This window comes from Pimephales promelas, chromosome 13 (assembly GCF_988280905.1).
Source record: "Pimephales promelas chromosome 13, fPimPro1.hap1.1, whole genome shotgun sequence".
Classification (NCBI taxonomy): domain Eukaryota; kingdom Metazoa; phylum Chordata; class Actinopteri; order Cypriniformes; family Leuciscidae; genus Pimephales; species Pimephales promelas.
Genome location: NC_142781.1, coordinates 26,400,633 through 26,423,687, shown reverse-complemented (window position 1 = coordinate 26,423,687; position 23,055 = coordinate 26,400,633). Strand labels below are relative to the sequence as shown.

At 37.7% G+C, this 23,055-nt stretch overlaps 3 protein-coding genes across 5 annotated transcripts; 1 reads left to right on the top strand and 2 right to left on the bottom strand.

The window, feature by feature from the left end:
* Nucleotides 1-510: 510 nt before the first annotated feature.
* On the top strand, nucleotides 511-5,269 carry pla2g7 (phospholipase A2, group VII (platelet-activating factor acetylhydrolase, plasma)). Of its 2 annotated transcripts, none has more exons than XM_039692418.2 (11): nucleotides 511-673; nucleotides 1,217-1,356; nucleotides 1,446-1,596; nucleotides 1,769-1,862; nucleotides 1,954-2,022; nucleotides 2,608-2,779; nucleotides 3,077-3,190; nucleotides 3,323-3,414; nucleotides 3,774-3,944; nucleotides 4,037-4,185; nucleotides 4,477-5,269. In XM_039692418.2, the coding sequence occupies exons 2-11, from the start codon at nucleotides 1,228-1,230 to the stop codon at nucleotides 4,575-4,577; spliced, it is 1,242 nt and encodes a 413-aa protein (XP_039548352.1). In that variant the 5' UTR covers nucleotides 511-673; nucleotides 1,217-1,227; the 3' UTR covers nucleotides 4,578-5,269. The 2 variants fall into 2 exon arrangements, with proteins under 2 accessions (XP_039548352.1, XP_039548350.1); XM_039692416.2 differs by having other exon boundaries at nucleotides 637-769.
* Nucleotides 5,270-5,324: 55 nt separating this feature from the next.
* Nucleotides 5,325-19,818, bottom strand: tdrd6a (tudor domain containing 6a). Of its 2 annotated transcripts, none has more exons than XM_039692413.2 (16): nucleotides 19,677-19,818; nucleotides 11,259-17,006; nucleotides 11,012-11,136; nucleotides 10,794-10,874; nucleotides 10,683-10,713; nucleotides 10,474-10,526; nucleotides 9,848-9,899; nucleotides 9,642-9,697; nucleotides 9,496-9,550; nucleotides 8,633-8,676; nucleotides 6,691-6,745; nucleotides 6,537-6,607; nucleotides 6,390-6,447; nucleotides 6,192-6,265; nucleotides 6,018-6,072; nucleotides 5,325-5,902 (listed from the first exon to the last, which is right to left on the bottom strand). In XM_039692413.2, the coding sequence occupies exons 2-16, from the start codon at nucleotides 16,960-16,962 to the stop codon at nucleotides 5,721-5,723; spliced, it is 6,696 nt and encodes a 2,231-aa protein (XP_039548347.2). In that variant the 5' UTR covers nucleotides 16,963-17,006; nucleotides 19,677-19,818; the 3' UTR covers nucleotides 5,325-5,720. The 2 variants fall into 2 exon arrangements, with proteins under 2 accessions (XP_039548347.2, XP_039548348.2); XM_039692414.2 differs by having other exon boundaries at nucleotides 10,480-10,526.
* Nucleotides 19,819-20,444: 626 nt separating this feature from the next.
* Nucleotides 20,445-22,789, bottom strand: sf3b6 (splicing factor 3b, subunit 6). The gene is made up of 4 exons (XM_039691830.2): nucleotides 22,617-22,789; nucleotides 22,078-22,196; nucleotides 21,782-21,920; nucleotides 20,445-20,792 (listed from the first exon to the last, which is right to left on the bottom strand). Exons 1-4 carry the CDS (start codon nucleotides 22,644-22,646, stop codon nucleotides 20,703-20,705), a joined length of 378 nt encoding a protein of 125 aa, XP_039547764.1. The 5' UTR covers nucleotides 22,647-22,789; the 3' UTR covers nucleotides 20,445-20,702.
* Between the last annotated feature and the right edge of the window lie 266 nt (nucleotides 22,790-23,055).

The window sequence follows — 23,055 nt, the reverse complement described above, 5'->3', positions numbered from 1 at the left end:
AGATTCATAAGTATAACGAACTTAGGGATCAGGTGCAGTCTTACTTTGGATAGTTCAGTTAACGTTACACTAAAACGAACCAAAACAAACCCTTTAATAACATTTTGACAAATCTAATTTACAAACACCCTTTACACCTTCATAAATCTTAATTTCTTTCGTCGCTTTACATGAAAGGATGAACGGAACGAACATGCCTGCTTTGTTCAGTTATGACAGTCCCAGTCCCAACCAGATCCCAATTCCCAGTATTTTCCAGTTTAATACGTTTTTTCCATAGACTGTAAGCTCTTTTCACAAACCAGTTGTTCCGAAGGTCCGAATTTTGTTCAGGCTCTTAAAAAGAATCTTAATTTCTGAAATTAACAGATTTGTTCAGTGAAGGGGCGTGTTCGTTTAGTAAGTACAACCAATGAAATGCTGCGTCACAACCCGCACTCGAATGCTATTGGCTTACGCTATAGTCCGTCTTGAGGGCAGGGACGCAGGCATTTTTATTTTTGAGAATCGTTTTCTCGACGAATCATTCACTTAACACAACAGATTTGTTCAAAACAACGTTCACAAAGTAACTGATCAAAAATAGCATGATCTGTCTTTGACTCAATTTACAGACGTGTCGATTTGGGGTCAGGATGAGGCTCCGCCTGTTGGACTTCAGCTGACGCTTAATGTAAGTTAGCCCTGTTAACGTCGATGTATTTTGTCGGCAGACTTGTTCAACTGACTCTGGTCAAGAAGATATATGAATGGTCAAAGTCAACGTCGGGTAGGTACTTACAAATTAGATTTAAATGTGGCTGGGCACTTCGCAATAGCAATGGCTAGAATGCTAAGTTAACTGTAAACAAGCTGGTTGTGTCACTGGTTTCACTATTTTGACAGCTACTTCCTATTACGTCACTGATTACAAAAAAAAAATCAAGTATCAATATTTCAAGTTTTAGACCATCGCTTTAACTGCTTTTCTTTTTATTTATGTAAGCTGCTATTGTGCGGGCAGTAAGTTGGCAGATACAGTGACAAGACAAGTGAACTCGCATTACTTCTCTAAAAGACAGTATCCATATGACTAATAAACCAAAAAGTGGTTATTCACAAGCACTGAGTTAACTAAAAGGACCATAGTGGGAACTGAGTCAGCAAGCTTGTTGGAGAATGGCATGACATTTCATGCTGTGACATGAAATCTTGTGACGTGGTTCATGTTTTTCAGGTTTAAAATCTATGCCAAAGTTGAACTGGGTGCTTTTCGCAATGGGTAATTCAAGTTGCCACAATTCTATGAGTATCCCGCCAGGAAAAGGACCCCACCAAGTGGGATGCACAGACCTGATGGTGGGCCACACGGTACATGTAAGTGTGTACTTGAATTGTGTGTACATGAATTGTATGTGTGTCATTACCAGATTAATATATAATTTAGCCTATATATTTTTTTCAAGGATACGTTCTTGAGACTCTACTATCCGTGCCAAACATCTGAGAATCCTCAGCGGCCAGACTGGGTCCCGTGCAGAGAATATTTCAACGGCCTCGCAGACTTCATGAAGATGAACAGAACACTGAGTGAAAGAATTTTCAACTACCTCTTTGGTAAAAAAATTGGGCTATTCAGTGCTGGGCCTTTAGATGAATTAAAATGTTGTTTTTGTCGTGATGCAAAAGTAGCTCACCATGCCACTTCCTGACTCTTTGATATGTGGTTAAAACATTGGTTGCCACTGTTGTCATGCTATGGCCATTTATGCATGTTTGTTCACATTAGGGTCTTGTAAAATCCCAGCAGCCTGGAGTGCATCATTTAAACCAGATGGGAAATATCCTGTCATTATCTTTTCTCATGGACTGGGAGCTTTCAGGTTTGGTTGGTTTGAAAATTTAGGCACAAAAACCTGACCATTGATGCAGTATTTTACATTCCCACTGTGTTTTTGTGTGTTGTATGTTCAGGACATTGTATTCAGCCATATGTGTTGAATTGGCGTCGCAGGGCTTCATTGTTGCAGCCGTGGAGCACAGGTGCTTGCTTTCAGTTATTAGATGTAAAAGCTTTTTTGCTTTCCAACCGACCAGTGTGTTGAGATAAGAGATATCCGCTAACCACAAACTGACATGGTCAAAATTACTGTTCAGAAATGTTCCTTGACCTGAAAGGTTTTGTATGTTGTAAAAGTCAAAGTGTTAGGAGTGTGCAAACAATAGTATAAACTAGGTCATCACATTCTTAACAGTGTTTACCGGTGGACTGACACATAACACAGGACTAACAGCAGCGACGGTAACACTGCCTTTAAAGTTATGGAACTGTGATCGGAATTCAAACTAGTGTAAAGTAGTGTAAACTATTAAATCAAAGTGGAACAATGGAAATGCTTTGTAATATTGCAGTTTTGGGAAACATGTATTTATAAAGAGAATGAAGTGTGTTGAGCCTCACTATAAACTAGAAATTAGATTTTTCTTCTATAAAACACTGCTAAAAAAATCTCTCAAGATCACTTATGGTTATGAAATGAATATTTTACTCAAATTTACTAAATTTTACCATGTGTTGTCTTTGACCTGGTGTCTTTTACTTTCACTAAAATATCTTTTCAATTTCAGGGATGAATCTGCCTCTGCAACATTTTACTTCAGAGAGCACACTGAGCCAGGAACAAAAAGGCATCCGTCATGTGACATTGCCAAGCCTGTGTCTGATAATCTGGAGGAGGTTTGGATGTACTACAGGCCGTTGAAACCAGGGGAGAATGAGTTTCCTCTAAGAAACAAGCAAGTGAGGAAATTTCAATACTCATCAAATATCTCAAACACAGTCTTCCTATGCTAATCCGTCCTAGTCTGATATTTGTAGCCGTAAATGACTGAATTTGCTGCTGAATGTCGAAATGTTTGATTTTTGTGTTGGTTTGCATTGAAAACCCATCAATAATAGGAATGTATTATTATTTGTATTAGTGACAATTGGACTTGTTTGTAAATAATTACTAAAATGTATTGTTGTCCTGGCTAGTGCACAATTGATTTTACTGTCTGTTCCATGTAAATGAATCAAATGTCCTTTATGTTTCAGGTAAAGCAAAGAGCAGATGAATGCATCAGAGCCTTGGATATTCTCTTTGACATCAATTCAGGAAAGTCAGTTGAGAACGTCTTACAGTCCAACTTTGATTTGTCAACAATGGAGGTGAATATTACTAATGAGTTTAAACTTGTCAGAACAAAGAAAAAATAAACTGCTTGATCATATTCCATAAGACTTTTTTAATTGTAGTAGTGTAAATGCGAGCTGGTGGTAATGAGCTTTTCTGCATTTCAGAATTCCATGGACTTGTGTAGAATAGCGGTTATGGGGCATTCCTTCGGAGGCGCGACAGTGATCGAATGTTTGTGCAAGGATGTCAAATTCAAGTACGTTTTGTGCTGATTGGTGTGTCCCAATACGTATCGTGACATGCTTTTACAGTTACAAGATATTGTGGGTAGATTATCCGCATATTTAGCAGGCTGTTTGAGAAACGATACTTTCAGTCAGTGCGGTTGGCCTTTATTTTATCCTCCACACTGATATCTGATAACTTCTGCTACTTTCCTGTTTCTTTACAAGCATTTTCATACACCCACACCATTTGAAACCTTGTTATCGCTCTAAATACCCTTATAGAGAGAATCATTTACAAAAAAGAAGTTAATGAAAACAGTATTTGCATTAAATTTAAAGGTGAAAAACAAAACAAAATGATCATCCTCACATCAATGTTGCTTCATAGGTGTGGCGTGGCACTGGACTCCTGGATGTTTCCCTTGGATGAGGAGATCTTCCCAGGAGTAAAGCAGCCAATCTTTTTTATCAACTCTGAAAAATTCCAGTGGATTGGGAATATCATTCGTATGAAGAAGCTGGACTCTGCCATGATTCCCAGAAAAATGATAACCATCAAGTTAGTAATTCATTATTATTTTTTTTTCATTCTCCCCCACAAAATATATTTTTTTTTGCTTCATTTAATTATGCTTTACAATGTTTTGGCAGGGGGACAGTTCATCAGAGCTTCCCAGATTTTACATTTCTTACTGGGAACTGGATTGGAAAGCTCCTGAAACTGAAAGGAGAGATTGATCCATATATAGCCATGGATCTTTCCAACAAAGCAACTTTGGCTTTTCTTCAACGCCACTTAAGTGAGTTATTTACCTTTTTTAGTATGAATGGTTCAGTGTTTCAGCTCTTTCTATTCCGTTTAATCGTTTGTAATACACTGCCGTTTAGAAGTTTGGGGTAAGATTTTAGAAAAACAAAATCAATAGATGCATTAAATTGTTAAGAAGATTTTACAATATGTGAAAACAGTAATTAATTTTTTTTATTTCAAATCAATTCACCAAACCAATTCAGCTTTTTTGAGTATTTTTTTGCGGACTTAATACTGTGAACTTGTTTGCAATATTTAATTTTTTAACTTTATTTTCCAGCTCTGGACAGAGACTTCAATAAGTGGGATTCTTTAATTGATGGAAAAGATGACAACTTGATTCAAGGAACCAATATTGTTATACCACAATCATCTATGTAATCGAGTAACATGAAATGTTTTATCAGTACAATGATTATGTAAAGTGCAATGCAAATGTAAAGGCAAATTCACATGAAACAGAATCAAGTTAAATGAGTAAGGGCCAATCTATTTTGAAAATTAAATAAGAGACTTAATATTGAATGCGGTGTACGAGTACGATTGAATTTGGATTATGGATTAGATACAGTGATCTTACGTAAATTACATTTAGTATTTTTTAAACGGGGAAAAAACTTCAGGATTTCTACCAGCTACATTGCAAAACAGTGCAATAAATGTAACACCTGTTATGTGCCTTAATGTTTTACAGCCATGTAAAGCAGAGGTTTTTATATCAATTTTCAGTGGATTCTAACATTACAAGGAGGCAGTTAGCAGACAACCATTTACAAACACCATACTGTGAAATGTATTCAGCATAGCATGTTTATATGTTACCATATATTGACAATTTTACATCATAGAAAAAAAACCTTTTTAGAGTCTACGATCAACTCTGGATCTGTAACTAAAATCTGTGACTTCCTGATTTGTAAGTTATTGAAATCAATTTTTACACTACTCTGGTCAGTAAGAAATTTAAAAACTTGTGTAGGATTTCAATATTTCTCACTGGATTCCAGCACAGCCACAAAATGCACAATTTTTCTTATGTATTTGTGATTGTTTATTAAACATATCTTACCTTTGGTATGTTTTTTTTTCCAATACAAAAAGTGAATAATAACATTCTGTTAAGATATGTTCGTATAAGTGCTGCACACTAAAGGTGCATATTTATTAAAGAAAATTAACCAGTTACCGCAAATTGCTTTTTCACCACAAGTGTAAACTTTTATGAGCATCTGAACAAATAACAAAATCCTTGTACAAAGTATAATTTAGAAACAGTTTTAGGAATCCAACAAGGAACACAGTTGAAAGGCTGTGTAATAAATGGAAAAACAAAACAGCCTTCATATCTGCAAAGTGAAATTGGTTAACAGTAATAGGTGAAAACAACAGATTAACTCAATGAACAAGCAGCGGTGCTTACTGTTGCTACTATACGGCTTAAGGTAACAAGTAGACAATTGTGATTATCAAAAAAAAAAAAAAAATGCATACACAAAATCAACTATTTAAGGGACAAAGTTTACATTAGTCACGTTTCTGTTTTTCTTTTTCACTCTCCGGCTCACCTACTTCTGCCTGGGATTCTTGCAAAACACCAACAAAAATGACATCGTCGTCAGATGCGTCCTCAACTCTCAGGGTCAGATGAGTGACTTGTAGATTCTCCGAGTTGGTGCTATCAGATGCATTTGACTTATCTTGTAAGCCTGTTAAGCAAACTACCATCAGTTCAGTTAAACCAGAAATAGTCTCATGACTTCAAAGAAAAGCATTAGGATTCTTTATGAAACTTTCATTTAAATGTATGCTTAAATTACTAACATGAAGATTCTTCAGGATCAGGATAGATTTCCATGTCCATCACATCTCCCTGAAGCTGAGGTATTTAAAGTAAAGGAGTAATTAATAAAAGTAATAATTTCATAAATTAAGAAATATTTAAAAATTACAACAAATATGTTTGTGGTTCAAGAATTAACAATAAGGTTATAATACCGTGCCATCAGATGCTGAGTCAGACTCTGCTCCATCATCACTGGTCAGAACAATGAGATCTTCAGTAACATCCACTGAAAAAAAAAAAAAATCCATCGTTTCTGTTAGTATGCTTCACATACATTCTATATTTGCTAAAATAGAAGAGCTTTGCATTAAACTATTTTTAATTGAATATGGATTTCAAACATGACATACTATTAAACGCCTTGGATAAGGTATTCGTTTCATGCTCAGTCTCATGTGCATGCTGTACCTATAAAAACATGATATAAGAGGGAAACACTTTCAGCCACTGGGTGGTGTAGGACTTTAGAAAGACAATCAAGAGAAAAGACAAAACACCTTATCACGGGGAGCAACATCAAGGAAATCCATCAGTAAATCCACTCTGGTACTCATCTCGGTACAGTCATCTAAACGGTCACATTTTAAAAATGTAGATAAAAACACCAAAACATAAAACTAAAGCATATTTATATGAAGTATGAAGGGTAACCTCTTTGCTCTCCAGCTGAAGTATTCAAGTCATCTTGGGAGTCATCCGGTTCAGACTGGAGTACAAACATTTAAAAGGATAGAACACCAAAAAAAACATTTTCTGTTAATGTACTCACACTCAGGCCATCCCAGATGTAGTTGACTTTTTTTCTTCAGTAGTGATTCATATAATGCAAGTCAATGGCTACCTTCACTTTTGATAGTCAAAGAATCCTATACAGGCTTCTTTGATTCAAGCTATTGATTCAGGCTTCTCAGGCTACAATATTGATTCAGATACTGAATCAATATCAGCCGTCTTGTTTGGAAGCTAAGCTAACAAGCGCTGTGAAGATAGGAAGTATGATAATGACGGAAGAAACTAAACATGATATGGAAGAAGAGGATTTTGAAATTCTGCTGCTTGAATCCGATGTTCGTGGTAGTATTTACGAGTCGCAGTATAGTGAAGAGCAGCTGAGGCTGATGGAGGAACCGGAGGCGGCTGCCTGTCGTGGTCGAGGAGCCCGGACTGGCTCGAGCTGAGGCGGACTGCTGGTGCATGAGCTCTCGCTGCATGCTACGGACACAGATAGAGTCCGTCTGCTGCAGAGAATTTAAACGATGGCAATTTCTCCTGAACAAAATCTCTGAATCAGGCGAGCACACTGACGTTTGTTTTGTGATGTGAACCATCCTACCTGACTGAACATCCAGGTATCACGCAGTAATTCACCACATACGTAGAAGCAAATACAAATGAGTAATTCACTTATGAGTTTGCCAATGTAACGTTAACGGGGTTTGTTGTTGTGGGAAGGAGGCGGCGGGAACCGGCAAACATTAAAACATTTTAATAGTAAAATGAACAATGAAAGTATTAGCCAGCAGCCCCTCATTGACGACTGCTGTAACGTTACACACAACAGAAACAAAACATCATAAAATCAGGCCTGTTTCTCTCTCGATTTGCCGTTGTTGCTCCTCATTTTATGCTTTCGCCTGCTCCGTAAGAGACGCGAGACCGGTGCGCGCCTCACAGGTGTCTTTCATTATCACTCAGATTAACAAAGGTCTTTCAAGTTTGGAACGACATGAGGTTAAAGGCCATCGCACACAGAGTCCGAAATTCACACGTAAAAACAAAACGTGTGAATTTTGTCACGTTATATCAATAAACCTCACGTTATGTCAATCACGCTTGCACACTGCCTCCGAATCTTTCATCAATCATAAAAAAAAAAATTCAGATCGGGTTCGATTTTCTGCGTTTTTTCGCATCCACAGCCAGCATTTTGAGAGGTTTTTTGACAGTTCAGGGCAGGCTGGAGCTCGTTCCGCAATTCGATCAAGTGTTTATTTGAATCAGATTGAAATTTTGGATCGATTAAAAGGTGTGATTGAGCAGCCAATTCGATAACTAATGTATTATTTGGGTACTATATATAACAGACTATATACAGCTCTTCTGTCTGCCCAGCGCTTCCACCGGGCCGTGTGTGTGTGTCTCCATACCTTAGACATACTGCCAGTCTCTGTTCAGAATCGATTGGTTCACGGAAATTGGTGTTCTTGTTTTTAAAATGTGGCTCCAGCATCAAACTTTTCCACTGACATTCTGAAGTAAATTTTGAATCACAACTCCTTGATAAGGAGGTGCTTCTTCTCGGCGCAAATTCAGGATTGGATGGACGGAAACGCAATATTTTCTCTTTCTTCTCTTTTCAATAAGAGAGAGGGCAACAAAATCATCCTCACTGCTTGACGAATCCATTTTTGTATTTTTGCGTTTTTTCCCCGCAAAGGTTTAATAAATAGGCATCGGACTCAGTGTGCAAGGTTTCTGTGCGTGACGAATTTTTAGGCTGACGAACACGAAAAAACGCATACGAAAATTTCGTACTCAGTGTGCAATGGCCATAAGTAATTAACGACAGAATGTGTATAATACGCGTACTTACACTCAGTACTTGAACAAGTGCACCTTCCCCCAATGCATCTTCAACTAAACACAAACAAGAAATAGTCTTTAAATGCATTCAGATCTAAGATACTTGCATCAAAACTTTCACAATGACTTCATATTTCAATGTCTTACAATATAAAGATATTCATTTTTAATAAAGTGCAGATTTAATAGATTTAAATGGATAGTTCACCCAAAAATTTACTCACCCTCATGTCGTTCCAAACCCATACGATTTCATTCATATTTGGAACACAAATGAAGAAATCCGAGTTTTCTTTCCCTCCATTGACAGCTACGGATCTACCACTTTGACATCAAAAAGTTCATAGAGATTGTAAAACTAATTCATATGAATTGAGCGGTTTGTCCAAATTTTCTGAAGAGACAATCACATTATATCATGAACAGTTTCAATTTTATGTTATTCACAAACAATCAACGCACATATTAGATATGATAAATGGAACCAATGAGGTTCACTCTCGTGTTTCGCAGCAAGTTTGAGCTTGGTTAAGCTTCTGTGGACAAAAGCCTAAATTCATTATGGTTATATTAGTGATCATCTCTGCAGAAAAGTTGGGCTAAACTGCTCAATTCATAAGGGTTAGTTTTATGATCCCTTTATTAACTTTCTAAAGCATCAAAGTGGTAGTTGCGTAGCTGTCAATAGAGTACAGATATCTCTCAGATTTCATTAAGAATATCTTTATTTGTGTTCCGAAGACAGGTTTGGAACAACATGCAGCTGAGCAAATTACAATTTTCATATTTGGGTGAACGATCTTTAAGAATTATTCTATACACAGACATCACATACAAACTACTATAGAACATTCATAGAAGAAGTGCACTTACCCCCAGAATCTTCAACCACAACAATGGAGCAGGACCCACACCCCTTGTCTTGAGGCTGCATGCATTTACATGAACATGTTGAGACTTCAAGCTATCTGATTACTGTCATTCAATTGCTTTTGATTGGTAAAAAAGCATCAGTGTACCTGGTCTGCAAGTTCATCACCTGGATCCATTTGGTCAATGAGCATTTTTTCTTCATCTAGAAATAATTAAAAATGCTATTTTGAACTAAATTTTACACTTATGAATAACATCATAGTATAAAATAGTAACGCAAGTACATAGCTTTTTCTTAATTTCCTTAATGGTATGTGATGCAATAATTCTGTAAATAGGTGTATAGACATACCATTTGGTTCAGACTCCAAAGCAACTGTAGTTCCACTTTCTGCATCTTCGTCCTAATGTTTACAGAGATACAATTAGTTTATGCATGTTGTTCTATTCCCAACTGCTGTAAACTAGTGTTTTTGGTGGCCTGTTTTAATTTTAGTTTTAGTCCAGTCTTTGTCAAGCTGTCATTTTAGTTTTTATTTGTTTTAGTCCCGTTCACACTCTTTAGTCTAGTTTTAGTCGACGGAAACTGATGACATTTTAGTCTAGTTTTAGTCGACGAAAGACAGTCAAGTTTTAGTCAATGAAAATTGTATTTAAGTCTCTTTTTAGTAATGCAATTATATTTAACCCAGTCAAAATTGCATAAGTAGCCATAACATTTCGTCTCATTTTGGTCAACGAAAATGAAGAGACATTTTAGCATAGTTTTTATTTTGTAAACCACATTTAGTCTCGTTTTTATTCGTCAACAATCTTGCATTATACATTTAATTATAGTCATCATCACATGACCAGCATTTACATTGCGTCTCGTTTTCGTCACGTGATAAAGGTTCGTTGACGACGATATTTAGTCATAATTTTCGTTGACAAAAGCAACACTACTGTAAACATACTACTTACCACGATTAAACATACATTTACCTTTGAAGCATGGTTCTTCAATGAGGTATGTGCTCCCTTGCTTAGATCTTGAATAGTTTCAAATTAAGAGATAGACAGAGGGGAAAAAATGCTGTCACATTTAAAGGCATTGGTGGGGAACAAAGAGAATGATAAGTATTATGCATTCTATTTTTCCAGTTAAAAGATAAAATACACATAATAGATTTAGATATAATACATACCACTAGGAACTGCAGCTTCAATGCTTGAAGTCTGCAATTAAAACACTGGATGAGTACATGCTTTCTAATCTCGTACACGCAAATGCAAAAGTAGGTTCTAGTGTTCCACACCTGCAATGGATTCTCTGGCAGAATTTCAAAGATGTTGAGTGGATCTACCACCACCTCAGAATCATGCTCCACAAGCAAAACCTGAAAAATACAGGGGGGGAAAAATAGCCTGAAGATGAATTTGAAGTTAGACAAGACAAAAAGTTTCTTTTCCAGAAAAACAACAAGGGCAGCTCTTAAACAAACATTTGTAAATTCGAAGAGAAAGATACACTCACCAATGCAGCATCTTCAGAAACTTTTAAAACCCGTGCTGGGCACCAACTCCTCCTTACATGAGACCAGATCACACAATCTGACCCAACAGGCTTCTTCTCTGTTGATCGCCTCAAATAGCCCAAGTCTTTAAAAAAAAAAAATTATTATATAGATAAAATATAAAGAATTAAAGAAGGGAGACTTCTTGCATAATGTGAACACTAACTTTGAAATTTGTACAACAAAATGTGTCAAATGCAGACTTACCTGACTGAATGATCTCAAATGATGTTGAATCTGGTTCCTCAATGCATAATTGAGAATCAGTGTTATTCATCAAGAAGCTTTCTACATTCTCTGAGGAGATACTAGATGTTGCTCCCTCAGATTGCTGTGGCAAAACTACAAGAAAAGGTGTTGGGTTAACATCTGTCTCTTCAGCAAAGGTATGCTGGTTTGTTGTGTCAGATGGATTTGTGGAACCTGAAACGGTTTCATCTTCTTTGATGCATGTGGTATCCGGGTCAACATCTGTCTCTTTAACAAAGGCAAGCTGGTTTGTTGATTCAAATGGACTGGTGGAACCTGAAACCGTTTCATCTTCTGTGATGCATGTGGTATCCAGGAGAACATCTATCTCTTTAGCAAAGGCATGCTGGTATTTTGTGTCAGATGGACTTGTGGAACATGAAACTGTTTCATCTTCTGTGATGCATGTGGTTTCCGGGTCAACATCTGTCTCTTTAGCAAAGGCATGCTGGTTTGTTGTGTCAGATGGACTTGTGGAACCTGAAACTGGTTCATCTTCTTTGATGCATGTGGTAACCAGGTTGCTTTGTGTTTCAGAGGGCACTATACTCAAAGTATCAGATGAGGCAACATTTTCAGTAGTAATCTCAAGTGGGCCATCTTGAGCTTCATTTCCAGGTTCTGTATCTTTCAGTAAATCAAGCTTCTCTTGTTTGGAATGATGCATTTCAAGAACTGAAGAGCACATTTTGTCATCAACAAGCTCAGTGTCTGCATCAAGGGTAACTTCAGAGTCGATATTAACTTCAGCAGCCACAAAGTCATTGGCAGACACCAGTTCTGCTTCACTTAAGTGTTCATCTGATGGAGTTTCAGGAATTTGACTTTTCCAATAGCTTCTCATGGCATCATTGATTAAAACACCATTACAATCTAGCTTGACGAAGTGTGGGGTTTCAGAGTCCCCCATTTTTTCAACAGTGATATTAAAAAGCTTGTCATTAACTAGATCAAAAAAAGCATCTTCTGCCTTCTTATCCCAGAAACCCTTGGAAAGGTCAAAACCTTCAAGCTGGCAGTTAAATGCCTGAGGGGGCACATCTGATAGCTCGGGTGGAAGTGCTTTGATGTCACCCACATTGACTTTTGATTCATTTCCATAGTCTACAAAGGTAACTGAGACGGTGTCAAGGTCCCTAGATGTTACTTTAGCTCGATACCACAAATTGTCTTCATTGAAGAGAGCAATGCAAGCACTTCCAGGTGGCACAGAGTCCTCACTCAAAGTTGTATCTGATGCATTACCAGCATTCTTTAAAGCATCTGAAATCTCTTGAAGTTTGTCCATTTCCGCATATTGGCACCAGAAGAGCTGAGGACCCTTGATAAATGAGGGGTATCCATTGATCATTTGACCAGCTGATATGTCAGGGTCCTTGTAACGGGTGAAGACCTTGGTATTGGACATCTGATGCTTGACACCTGTAGTCAAAAGCTCAGCTGCTGGTGCAACTTCATGCCTGCAGGTGGACCCCAGCACTACACCATTAACATTGAGTTTCACTTCCCACACAGTCCCTGACATTTTAACGAACGTGCACATGACCTTTTCAATGTTTTGATCAATTACTTGTTTGAAGTTGGGTGAAATTTCTTGGTCTACGCTGTCAACATCTAGTTTATGTACAGAGCAGTGGATGCTGTACCTAGGAAACGAAGCAAATGATTGATCAAGACGACATATTTTTGAGGCAGAAATCACAGCCGTGTTTCCAAAGTCAACAAATTCAACGTCAATTTTGTCAGTGTTTTTTCGCACTGCTGCACGGTACCAAGAGTTATCATCAGGAAACATTGCACAGACCAGGTCTCCCTCATGAATCTCACTAGAATCAATGTTTGCGCACCTCGACTGGTCAGCATTCAACTTCTCTACAAGTGAGTAAATGTCATCCTCATCTGCCGCAAACTGAACAAAGAAGCTACAAGGGCTATTGCAATGAGAGATGAATACCTCAGCTTCTATACCAGGTTTTATTAATTTCCCTGGGAGCGCCGATTCTCTGAGAAGAGCCTGGGACTTTGGTTTAACATCATCAGTTTTGACAGATGCACATGGGTGGCGTGCATCAGCTCTATCATTGGACTTTCTTTGTGGTTCATTTTGCCTCTGAGAATTATGGATTGTCCCAAAATCTCTTGTTGGTTCTGGTCTACCATCTGTATGAAATCCCCACTTGCTTTGTGGCTGTTTTGATTCAATGTTTCCTCGTTGTGCTGCATGACTTTCCCGGGACTGTTGAACTTGGTCTGTGCGATCTCTCTTAAGACCACTGGAACTTTCTTTTCCAAAGCTCTCTGCCTGAACTTGTGCACGGTTCTTTGAACTATATCCTTTGAGTGGGCTTGGTTCAATTGTATGGATTTCATTGTGAAACTTCTGTCTGATCAGTGCATTTACTTTAGTTTTTCCCTCATAAAGTTCCACCATAAGCTTTCCTGCAGGTTCTTTTGCCACAATCAAAGCAGTAAAACAATGGCTGTCCGCAAAATTCTGAAACCAATTTTCCACTGCATCTGGCACATTTTCTGGCATGTCCGACAACCCACATTCAATTGCCTGCACTGGGACGGACATAATCTCTCCTGCTTCAATTGGAACTGGCAGCAAGTCTGATTTTTCAACTTCCAATGTGTCACCATAATCCACAAAATTGATCACCACTGACGGTTTTGAAGACTTTATCTGGCCTCTATACCAAAGTCCATCGGTGTATTTTGCAAAGCAAACGGTTCCAAAAGTCTGAGGACACTTGGTCAACTCTAGTTGACGGCATAGGGAATTGACCTTGCTTGCCAGTTTCTCAATCTCATCTGAATTCCTGGCGAGATGGCAAAAGAACTGAGTGACACTTTTCACACAGGTGACAGTCACTTCCTCTTCACATCCAGTCTTGACTCCGTGTGTTGAATAATAGTAGGTGTCCAGGCGAAAGGGTGGGAGAGGCGCTCTCTTAGAGGGTGCACGATCAGCTAGACGCCTCTGGACAAGGAGATTGCAAATGCTTTGGAATGGGGTCTCCAAGTCCACCACATTAAACACAACTTTCTGGGAATCATACATTACAGCAAAAATAGTGCATTTCAAAGGCACGTTCATGGATGCTGCAGTATCAACAAACTCTTGAAACTGTAGTGTGGCTTCAGGGCTCCAATCTAAAGCTGAGTGGGAAACCGGGTGGATCAGATTATATAGACTACATCGAAAGGCTTGTCCTTTCATCTTCAAGAATGCTGGATTGATCTTTCGAAGATCTTCAATGGCAACTTTCTTTGTCTGCCCATAGTCAACGAACAAGACCTCAACATGAGGCGTTTGGTGCTTTTGAATGACCAAGGCTCTGTACCAGATCCCAGTTTCAGGATGACGAGCAACACAAGCTGCTTCCAAAGGTGGCTGAAATTCACTGTGAGCATAGAAACGCTGAATATCTTGCATTAGCACTTCTAAGCATGCAGCATTTTGGGCTTTTTGACACCAGAAGTCATTTGGACTCTCAATGTAGGATACGGTTACCTCCAGTGAACTTCCAATTGGAAACAAGTATTCCTTGAAAACCGATGCACTTTCCGCCACGGCAGAAGAACTGGAAGGCGTCTGAGGTTGAGTGTCTGTATAGAATATGCCAGAGGTGTTTGTGATTTTAAAACCACAAGATCTTACAACAGAATTATCCACAATGCTCTTTTCACTATCGGCAAAATTTGCTTTGCACAACAACTTATTCACATCATTTTCTCCATCTAAACTCGGGTCCACTAATTGAACCATGTGAGTGTCTTGATGCTTGTCTTGTACGTGCAATTCAAGTTTTTTGTCTTCGACAAGTTTTGAAAAGAACAACGTAGCCCTCTCGTCCCAGTGTTTCAGTCTGGATTTAATGCCATGGAGGGAGCACTTTACCGCCACAGCTGGCAGCTGCTGGAATCTCAGAGGCAATTGTCGGAGGTTGAAACCATCAACAAGTTCTGTGTTGCCGTAGTCGAGGAAGTAAACTTCTGCTTTCTTGTCAATTACCTTAGAGACAGCTGCTCTGTAGAACACACCATCTTGGGCTTTAGCTGCACAGAGGAGACCAACAACAGGCTTTCTTATCAACCCTTCAGCGCTTGTTGGATTAATGTACAGATTTCCAAGGTCATTCATTAGCTGGTCGAATTCATCAGCGTAATTCTGAGTTTGAACCCAAAACTTTCCAGGGCTGTCAACGTGCTGCACAACAGCCAGATGTGAAGTGTTCGGTGCGAGACTTTCTGTGAAAAAGACTGGTTTGTTCCCTTTAAGGTCAGAGTAGGTTTCGCCAGAGTAGGTTTCTGTTGTCTCCAAAATCTTGCTGTTTTGAGATGGGCTCTTCTGAACAGCGAAATCTGCAAGAGTCATTTCAGAGTCGAGTGAACATTTCTGTTTCAGTTCAAACAATTTGTTGATGTTTGTGTTCTCCTCTCCATAAAGCATGACATAGTGAACACCTTCAGAAAGGCTTTGATACTGAAACTTGGCAATCACTGTGCGGTTGAGCAGGAGCGATTTCAGATAATCAATCTGTGAAGCTGTCCAACCGACACCTCTGTCGACTATTCCATGAAGGGAGCACACGTACGTTACGACAGGCATCCTGAAGAATTCAGGGGCAAGAGGTCTGACATTCTCAACTTGTACAAATTGTTTCTTCCCATAATCCACCTGCAAAACCTCAACCACATTGTTGGCAGACATGACCTGCTGCAGAACTGAACGATACCATTTGCCGTCACTTCCTCTTGATGCACACGGGCTGCCCAAATTCTCAGGTCTTGCAAAATTTCTGCCAACTCTTCCCTCATAATGCCGAGTTATCTGTTCGGTTAACTTTTTCAGCTCCTGAGAGAAAACCTTAAGTTGACAGAATATTCGAAATGGACTTGTTACTTCTGTGACCATGACAGTCTCAACAGTATCAGTTTGCAGCTCTGGGTACATGTAGGCCTGTTGCTTCTCCATTTGCTCAATACTCTCAACTGGTTTTGGCCTAATGGAAGAAATTCTCTGAGGTTCTCCAGTTCCATTGTTGGTCTGTAAAGATCTTGCAACAAAATCCTTGAACTGATCACTGGACAATTTCTTTGCAAAGCCCATTTCAAACATCTGTCTGGACAGACAAGGAATGTCAAGAAGGAATGTTCGATGAGGCACAAGAACATCTTGAACCAAAGCATTGACTCTTCGACCACAGAAGGTCTTCATGAACTCGAAGGCCATTGCTGACCATTTATTTTCAGGAGACAGTGGTAACACATTGCTAAGAACACAGAATTCAACTTCAGGGGGAAGATAGAAAAAGTCACTTTTTCCCCATGCTAGAGTGTTAACAGTGGCACACAGTGTTCGGCCTTCATCAATTAAAAACACGCTGTACTCTTCAGTGTCTCTGGAAACTATACGGGCTCTATACCATGTTTCATACACTTGTACAAGGCACAAGTCACCAGGGTTTCCATCTGATTCAGAGAAACTCTCTCTGGGGTATTGTATCTCCTTCTTCAGCTGCTGATAAGCAAATTTCCGGTCTTGGTCAAAATTTCCCCAAAACTCTACAAGAACACATGATGGATTCAGATTAACTCTGGTAATAAGTACAGGTACATTTGAACCTGTTGATGGGAGCCCCGGTATAGAACACATTGTGATTTCCGTCTTGACTCACTCAATCTGGTATTTAGGTGTATCTAGAAAGAGAGGGGAAAAGTGAAATGTATTAATCCTAGTCCAAAATCAAGTCTCATTTTTGCCAAAAAACAAACAAACAAACAAAAAAACATCCCATCAGAGGTGAAATCCTGCCCAGTATAACAGAAAGATCCAAACTTTAGAATCCCCCTTACTATGGCCATTTCAGTAAGGACATCGTTTAGGATAAAGGCTGTTACAGAAAGGCATTTTTTAAATACATAATCTTATCTTAACTACAGATAGGAAAAGGGTATTACAGTAGCATCCTAACTCGACAAAGAAATCCTAACTTTAGTCTTATCTTTAACCCCACTCCTAATTTTAAAATGATTTGAAAGCCAACTATAAAAAGCACATAATTTGGACTTCTCTGTGCATGCTCTTTGAGGTGGACCCCATAGACCTCCATTATATGACTGACACGAACGGTTTGACCTAAAAATATACAAAATTAAAAATAGTGCAGAAACAAAGACACCTACATCTTGGATGCCCTTCAGGTAAGCTAAAACATCAAAAATGAATTTCAAAGTGAACTATCCCTTTATTGGTGCTTTATGTCTAAACAGTAATGTCAAATTGTAGTAATGTTATCTACTTTATGACTACCACAAAGTGAAATAAAAGGACTGGAAAAAAGATCTATGTAAAAAAAAATAAAAAAAGAGAGAGAAAAACTTAAAATGTTCTATGTTTTCAAACTGTTAAAGGCATAATAGATTTTTTGTATCTAAAACATCCACTGTTGCAATTATACATCTAATTTCCAAAAATATATAATTTTCTGCCATTTTTTTAATGTGTCAGGCTTTAAAGGGTTAAAAGCACACTTATTTTGTTTCTCCAATTGAACCTCTAGGGCCCATTTCAATAAGGAGGTTCAACCAACTCTGAGTTGACTTAAGCCGGGGACACAATTAACGACTGTAAGGCTGATTATGAAAGTACTGAATTGAGTCAGAGACAGTTGCGTTCAGAAGGTGGGTTTACAATTTTTTTTAGGAGTACCTTCTGATAAAGTTATATCAGAAATTAGGGGAGTGCTAGCCTGACTTGGTCACACTCATTCTATTCAGAATGTGAGTCTGATACTGCTCCATAGGGCTTTGATTATGACTCATAGCGGTCAACAGAACTGAACTGCACGCACTCTGGAAAACGTATTTAGAAGAAAAACGAGTGTTAACAAGCTTTGCCGGTGTTGCAAAAAGAATTTAAGGATTCGCGGAGTACTTGCGAAAAAAATGTGGGTGGGGTTCGGGCTAGCATCCAGGCTAGGGGAGTGCGGATTTTTACATTTAAAGTCCTTTCATACACTAGTTTTAATATGCATATTGAAACGCTTTATAAGTGGCAAAATGAAAATGAATTACAGAAATGATTAGATATGTGTAACATGTTCAAGCAAAAACTGTGGCAAAATATAAAAAATAATCTTCGGAAATACTACCGTTTCTCTGTTCATGCTCCACTTCATCTGCTAAAGAACTTAACGCTCGCATTAGCTCTGCCACAATAATTTTTTCAACACCTCAAAACATGTAACATAGCCATAACATGTTATGTTTACCTGTTGTTTTCGAGCCCCGCCTTGATGCAGTGATTGACTGGGCAGGAGGGGGCGTGATCTGCTCGGAATGCATTTTCAATGTGCACATTGAGTTTTGCTACATTCATTGAGGGACATTTCATGAAAATTCAATCGCAAATGTCTTGACTGAGAGAGTAAATGCAATTAAGAAAAATAGCATTTGAATGATCATTTTGCCACAGTTTTTGCTTGAACCGTAATCTAATCATTTCTGTAATGCATTTTCATTTTGCATATTAATGCATATTAAAACTAGTGTGTGAAATGGCAAATGTAATTTCATTTTCATTTTGCACCAAACGTTGCTAGAATGGTAATGTAAAATGTGCATTTAAATACAGAATGCAATGCCATTTTACACAATTGCATTGTCATTTTGCATATTACATTTCAAATTGAATATTGCTACCCATGTGCTTCCATACTGAAAACGCCTGTTACATAACCCCCCAGTTTAGCTCAAAACACCAGGTGGAAGCTACAACAATTTGACATTTAACAGTATAAAAGTAAAGAAACACGAGGAAATTAGAAAATGTGCTTTTGGGAGGAGTCTGTCAGCTGACCTCACACATGTGAGATCTGTGAGATTGTAACAGGTGCGGCCTCTGATTACCAACACGACATAAACAAGTAGCATAAAACGAATTGCTATTCTATATAAGTTAGAATCCTTAATTAATTGAAAATCAGCATTTTACATCGCTATACTGTAACGTTAGCGTCAATAAAGCGTCAGGTCTACAAGAAAGTGCGCGAATAAAAAAGATGGCCAACGAGTAACTTAGCTAACTAACTGGACTCCGCCTCTAGCATATCAATACGCAACAATTTTAACGTTACATTCAAATGTTTGACTTACAAAACTCTCTCCCACAGCAAGTGAATTAGATTAAATAACGTTAACTCAATAAATTAACGTTAAACCCATCCAGAGTTCCAGGGTGACTTTCCCCAGTGTTGTGCGAATGACTAAAATACGACAAAACAATCTCGACAAATGTCGCTCATTTTAATCCGCACACATTTAATATATATACCCAACATAAAACGAACACTTATTTCGAACACTCACCACTTTAGGGTAGATTCCGCTTTTGTTTCACTGTTCACCGACGACATCTTGGCTTCTTGTCAACCGTCGAGACGGATTAAAGGCACGCAAACCGAAAAATGGATTTTCACCACGTGATACTTATATTAGGTCTAGCGAACAACTAAGAATCAGTTTTACAAAAATCAGGGTAAGCGTAGCACTACTGTACGTAGCTACTCAACTACTGTTTCAACAAACCTTGTTCAAACGAAGAAATTATGACACGACTGTCGCTTTCGCGCCTCGTTCTAGACTAGCGCGTGCAGATGATTGGCTCATTTATGGTCAGACGGAAGTGCATTAAAAACGGAAGCGACAAATGTCCAATAGTAATCCAACGAAATATACTGAATAATAATGCTTGATTACTAAACAGATAAATTGTTTAATTTCAGACATAAAGTATACAAAATATTTTAAGGCAGCAAAAAGTTTTTTTCCCTTTCTCAATCTCATCTCTATACCCACTTTGTTACTGCATAACCAATGCCATACATGCAAATTTATTATTTGAAATTTACTTATTTTGCAATTAATTACAAGCGTTGCAATTACAAGTAAAGTAATATACATTGTGTTGTTTTATGCAACATTTTATTAATAATAGAATCAGATAATCAGAGAAATGTGAATCCAAGTGTTAATAAATCAAGTCATTATATTCAATTTAATTTGTAAACACTAGATTTTAAACTCTGGAACTGTGAAACTAGATAAATAAAAACGTGCAAATAAGACACCAGACAATTATATTTAAAAAAGAAATCACTGATTTAATAAGACAAATGTTGATGAATAAATGCCAATTTATTCAATATTAACAGAACTCACAGAAAAATAAATGGGGTCAATATATATAACAAGACTAAGTAATGACAAGTAATGAACACTGTTCAGCTTACATAAAAAAACATCATTACTTAATGGGATGAAGGAAAAAGGAGATGGATGCAAGGTGGGAAAAACAACAACAGAAAAAAAACACAAAAAAAAAACCTATGTTGACTATTTCGGTGGGTCTGTGTTTATCCCGTACTTCTCTTTGAGAAGTTTCAGCTGCTCCTCCTTTTTCTTTGTGTCCATTTTTTGGAAAGCCTGAGGGGGACAAAGGTAACAACTTATTATCACATTCTCATTGCTAATAACATGTCAAAGTTTTATCCAAAAATTAATAATTTTATGAAAAGGAACAGCTTGGACATTTTGCATAATATCCATCTTTGTGTTGTGTTCCCCAGACGAAAGATATCCGGGTTTGTAACAGAAAAGAGGATCGTAATTGCCATTTATGTATCCTCATTGGTTAAACACTAATTTAACAATTACTGAAACATGAACACTTTTTTGAAATGCACACTGTCAAGTTGTAAGTATTGGGTAGTACCTGACTATATGTAATCTTCTAGATTATGTAATCAGATTCCAAAAATCAAATGAGATTATAATACATATTAATTGGAAAATTGAGAGGCTGCACAGCATAAACAAATATAATATTTTTTTAGTTAGTATTTTATTTTAATTGTTCTGAATCGTTATAAACAGCGCTTGACATTACCTTTTTTGCTCATTAGCCAATGTGGCTAGTGATTTTCCAAAATTACTAGCCAAGCAGCATTTTTACTAGGATATACTAGGATTACAACTTTATATAGGCCTATATGACAGTTTTGAGGACTTTGGATTGTTTGTTTTGCATTAGCATTTCCTCAGAGCTCTGACTTAATAATTATCATCATGTAACTCTGGTAGCTCTGAGTAACTGGAGTTTGTTATGTCAGTTGTCTTTTGACAAGACTACAATTTTTCAAAACGCCAAAGTGTCTAGTGGGAGTGTCTGTGTTACTCGCCACATGTGAAATCCACCCTCATTTGGCGGGTTAATGTCAAGCCCTGGTTATAAACAAGTTGGGTCAAAAATAATAAAGAATATATGACCTAAAATGTGTGAAAAATGTAATTACCATTGTAAATTTTGTGACTATAATTTATAAAATGTCATTTGTATTCAGTAATGGACTACAATTTGTAAGTAATCTACCCAGCACTGTGATTGAATCAAAGACAAAAACAGTTAAACTCACCCTGTTTGCATTATAGTACAATACAACTAAGTATCTGTTGCAGACGTTGAATCCAGAAAGGTGATCACAGGCATTTTTGGCATCAAAGATATCTTCATATACAACATAGGCTGTTCCTCTCGTTTCTGGTGTGTTCCCACTGAAAGAACAAAAGTACAATCAGTTTCTGCACTTACAAATGTATAAATGTGATTAATGACACATGAGTATGTTGAGTGGTTGAATGAATGAGAAGTTACTTTATATGTCTGTCAAGCATATCGGTATGCCAATGTGAGAAATAAACTAATACTCACACTCTGATTTGACGAATTGGCCCGTACTTTCCAAAGATGTCATACATCTCCTCTGCAGTGATCTTGTATGGAAGGTTACGTATATACAATATCCTGTTCACCTCTGGAGGTAAACGAATCTGAAACATAGCAGCAAAGAGGAACATTGAGATACACATGAATGGAAAATAATGTTTTAGTTTCATATCATTAAAAGCCAAACCACGCCACCATTTAAAAAATTTGAACATCCTCAAGTGCTTCAAATGAAACTGAATTTATGAATTGGACGAAACATGATAAATATATTTTAACCACATTTCTGTACTAAAAAAAAGGAATTCGAGTCCTAAATAACATGTCCAAACGTATAAATACAAAAGCAGGGAATATATAAATTATCAAACCACTGGCAATAGCGCTTACTTGTTTGTTTTAGAGGTAATTGATTATTTTTATACCAGCTAAAAACCAATAAACATCCATCTTGAATATGCGGATTAGCCATTTGAGGGCCAACCTATCAACATAACTATCATCTGAACCAAAGCTGGACTTACATTCGCTCGTTTAGCTGCTTGCATCGCCATGGTTGGGTCTGTTTAAAAGAAACAAAATCTCAAACTTTGGGTTAAAAGTCCTCAACTTCGCTATAATCTGTAACAGCTAGCACAAGCTAAGTAGCTGCGCACTTTGCTATGTTGGCTTGATCGCGCAGTGTGATGACGTTCTTCCGGGAAGGCTGCGGCCAGGTCCCTGTGAGGTGACGTCAAGCTGCGATTCTGCTCATGTAACTTTATTATATCATATTATTAGATGCCAGTTGCTCGTTTTGTGTTGCCCCCAATGAAACGGCACTTTTTGGTCTATTACACATATTTTGGTCTATTTGGGTTTGTCTTATTTGGTTTCTATAACGTGAAAAAAAACATAAAGTTTACTACTAGGCTACTATATTATCGTTTATTGCTCATTAACAAATCACATTCATTGTAGTAA

Excerpts from the sequence above, each read along its gene's own strand:
- sf3b6 (XM_039691830.2), bottom strand. The coding sequence starts at position 22,646 with ATGGCGATGCAAGCAGCTAAACGAGCGAAT. Across the intron at positions 21,921-22,077 it reads CCAATTCGTCAAATCAGAGT|TGGGAACACACCAGAAACGA; the intron begins GTGAGTATTAGT and ends TTGTTCTTTCAG. Across the intron at positions 20,793-21,781 it reads TGTACTATAATGCAAACAGG|GCTTTCCAAAAAATGGACAC; the intron begins GTGAGTTTAACT and ends TGTCCCCCTCAG.
- tdrd6a (XM_039692413.2), bottom strand. The coding sequence starts at position 16,962 with ATGTGTTCTATACCGGGGCTCCCATCAACAGGTTCAAATGTACCTGTA. Across the intron at positions 9,551-9,641 it reads GTGATGAACTTGCAGACCAG|CCTCAAGACAAGGGGTGTGG; the intron begins GTACACTGATGC and ends AAATGCATGCAG. Across the intron at positions 6,266-6,389 it reads CTTATCCAAGGCGTTTAATA|TGGATGTTACTGAAGATCTC; the intron begins GTATGTCATGTT and ends TTTTTTTTTCAG.
- pla2g7 (XM_039692416.2), top strand. The coding sequence starts at position 697 with ATGTATTTTGTCGGCAGACTTGTTCAACTGACTCTGGTCAAGAAGATA. Across the intron at positions 2,023-2,607 it reads GTTGCAGCCGTGGAGCACAG|GGATGAATCTGCCTCTGCAA; the intron begins GTGCTTGCTTTC and ends TTTCAATTTCAG. Across the intron at positions 4,186-4,476 it reads TTTTCTTCAACGCCACTTAA|CTCTGGACAGAGACTTCAAT; the intron begins GTGAGTTATTTA and ends TTTATTTTCCAG.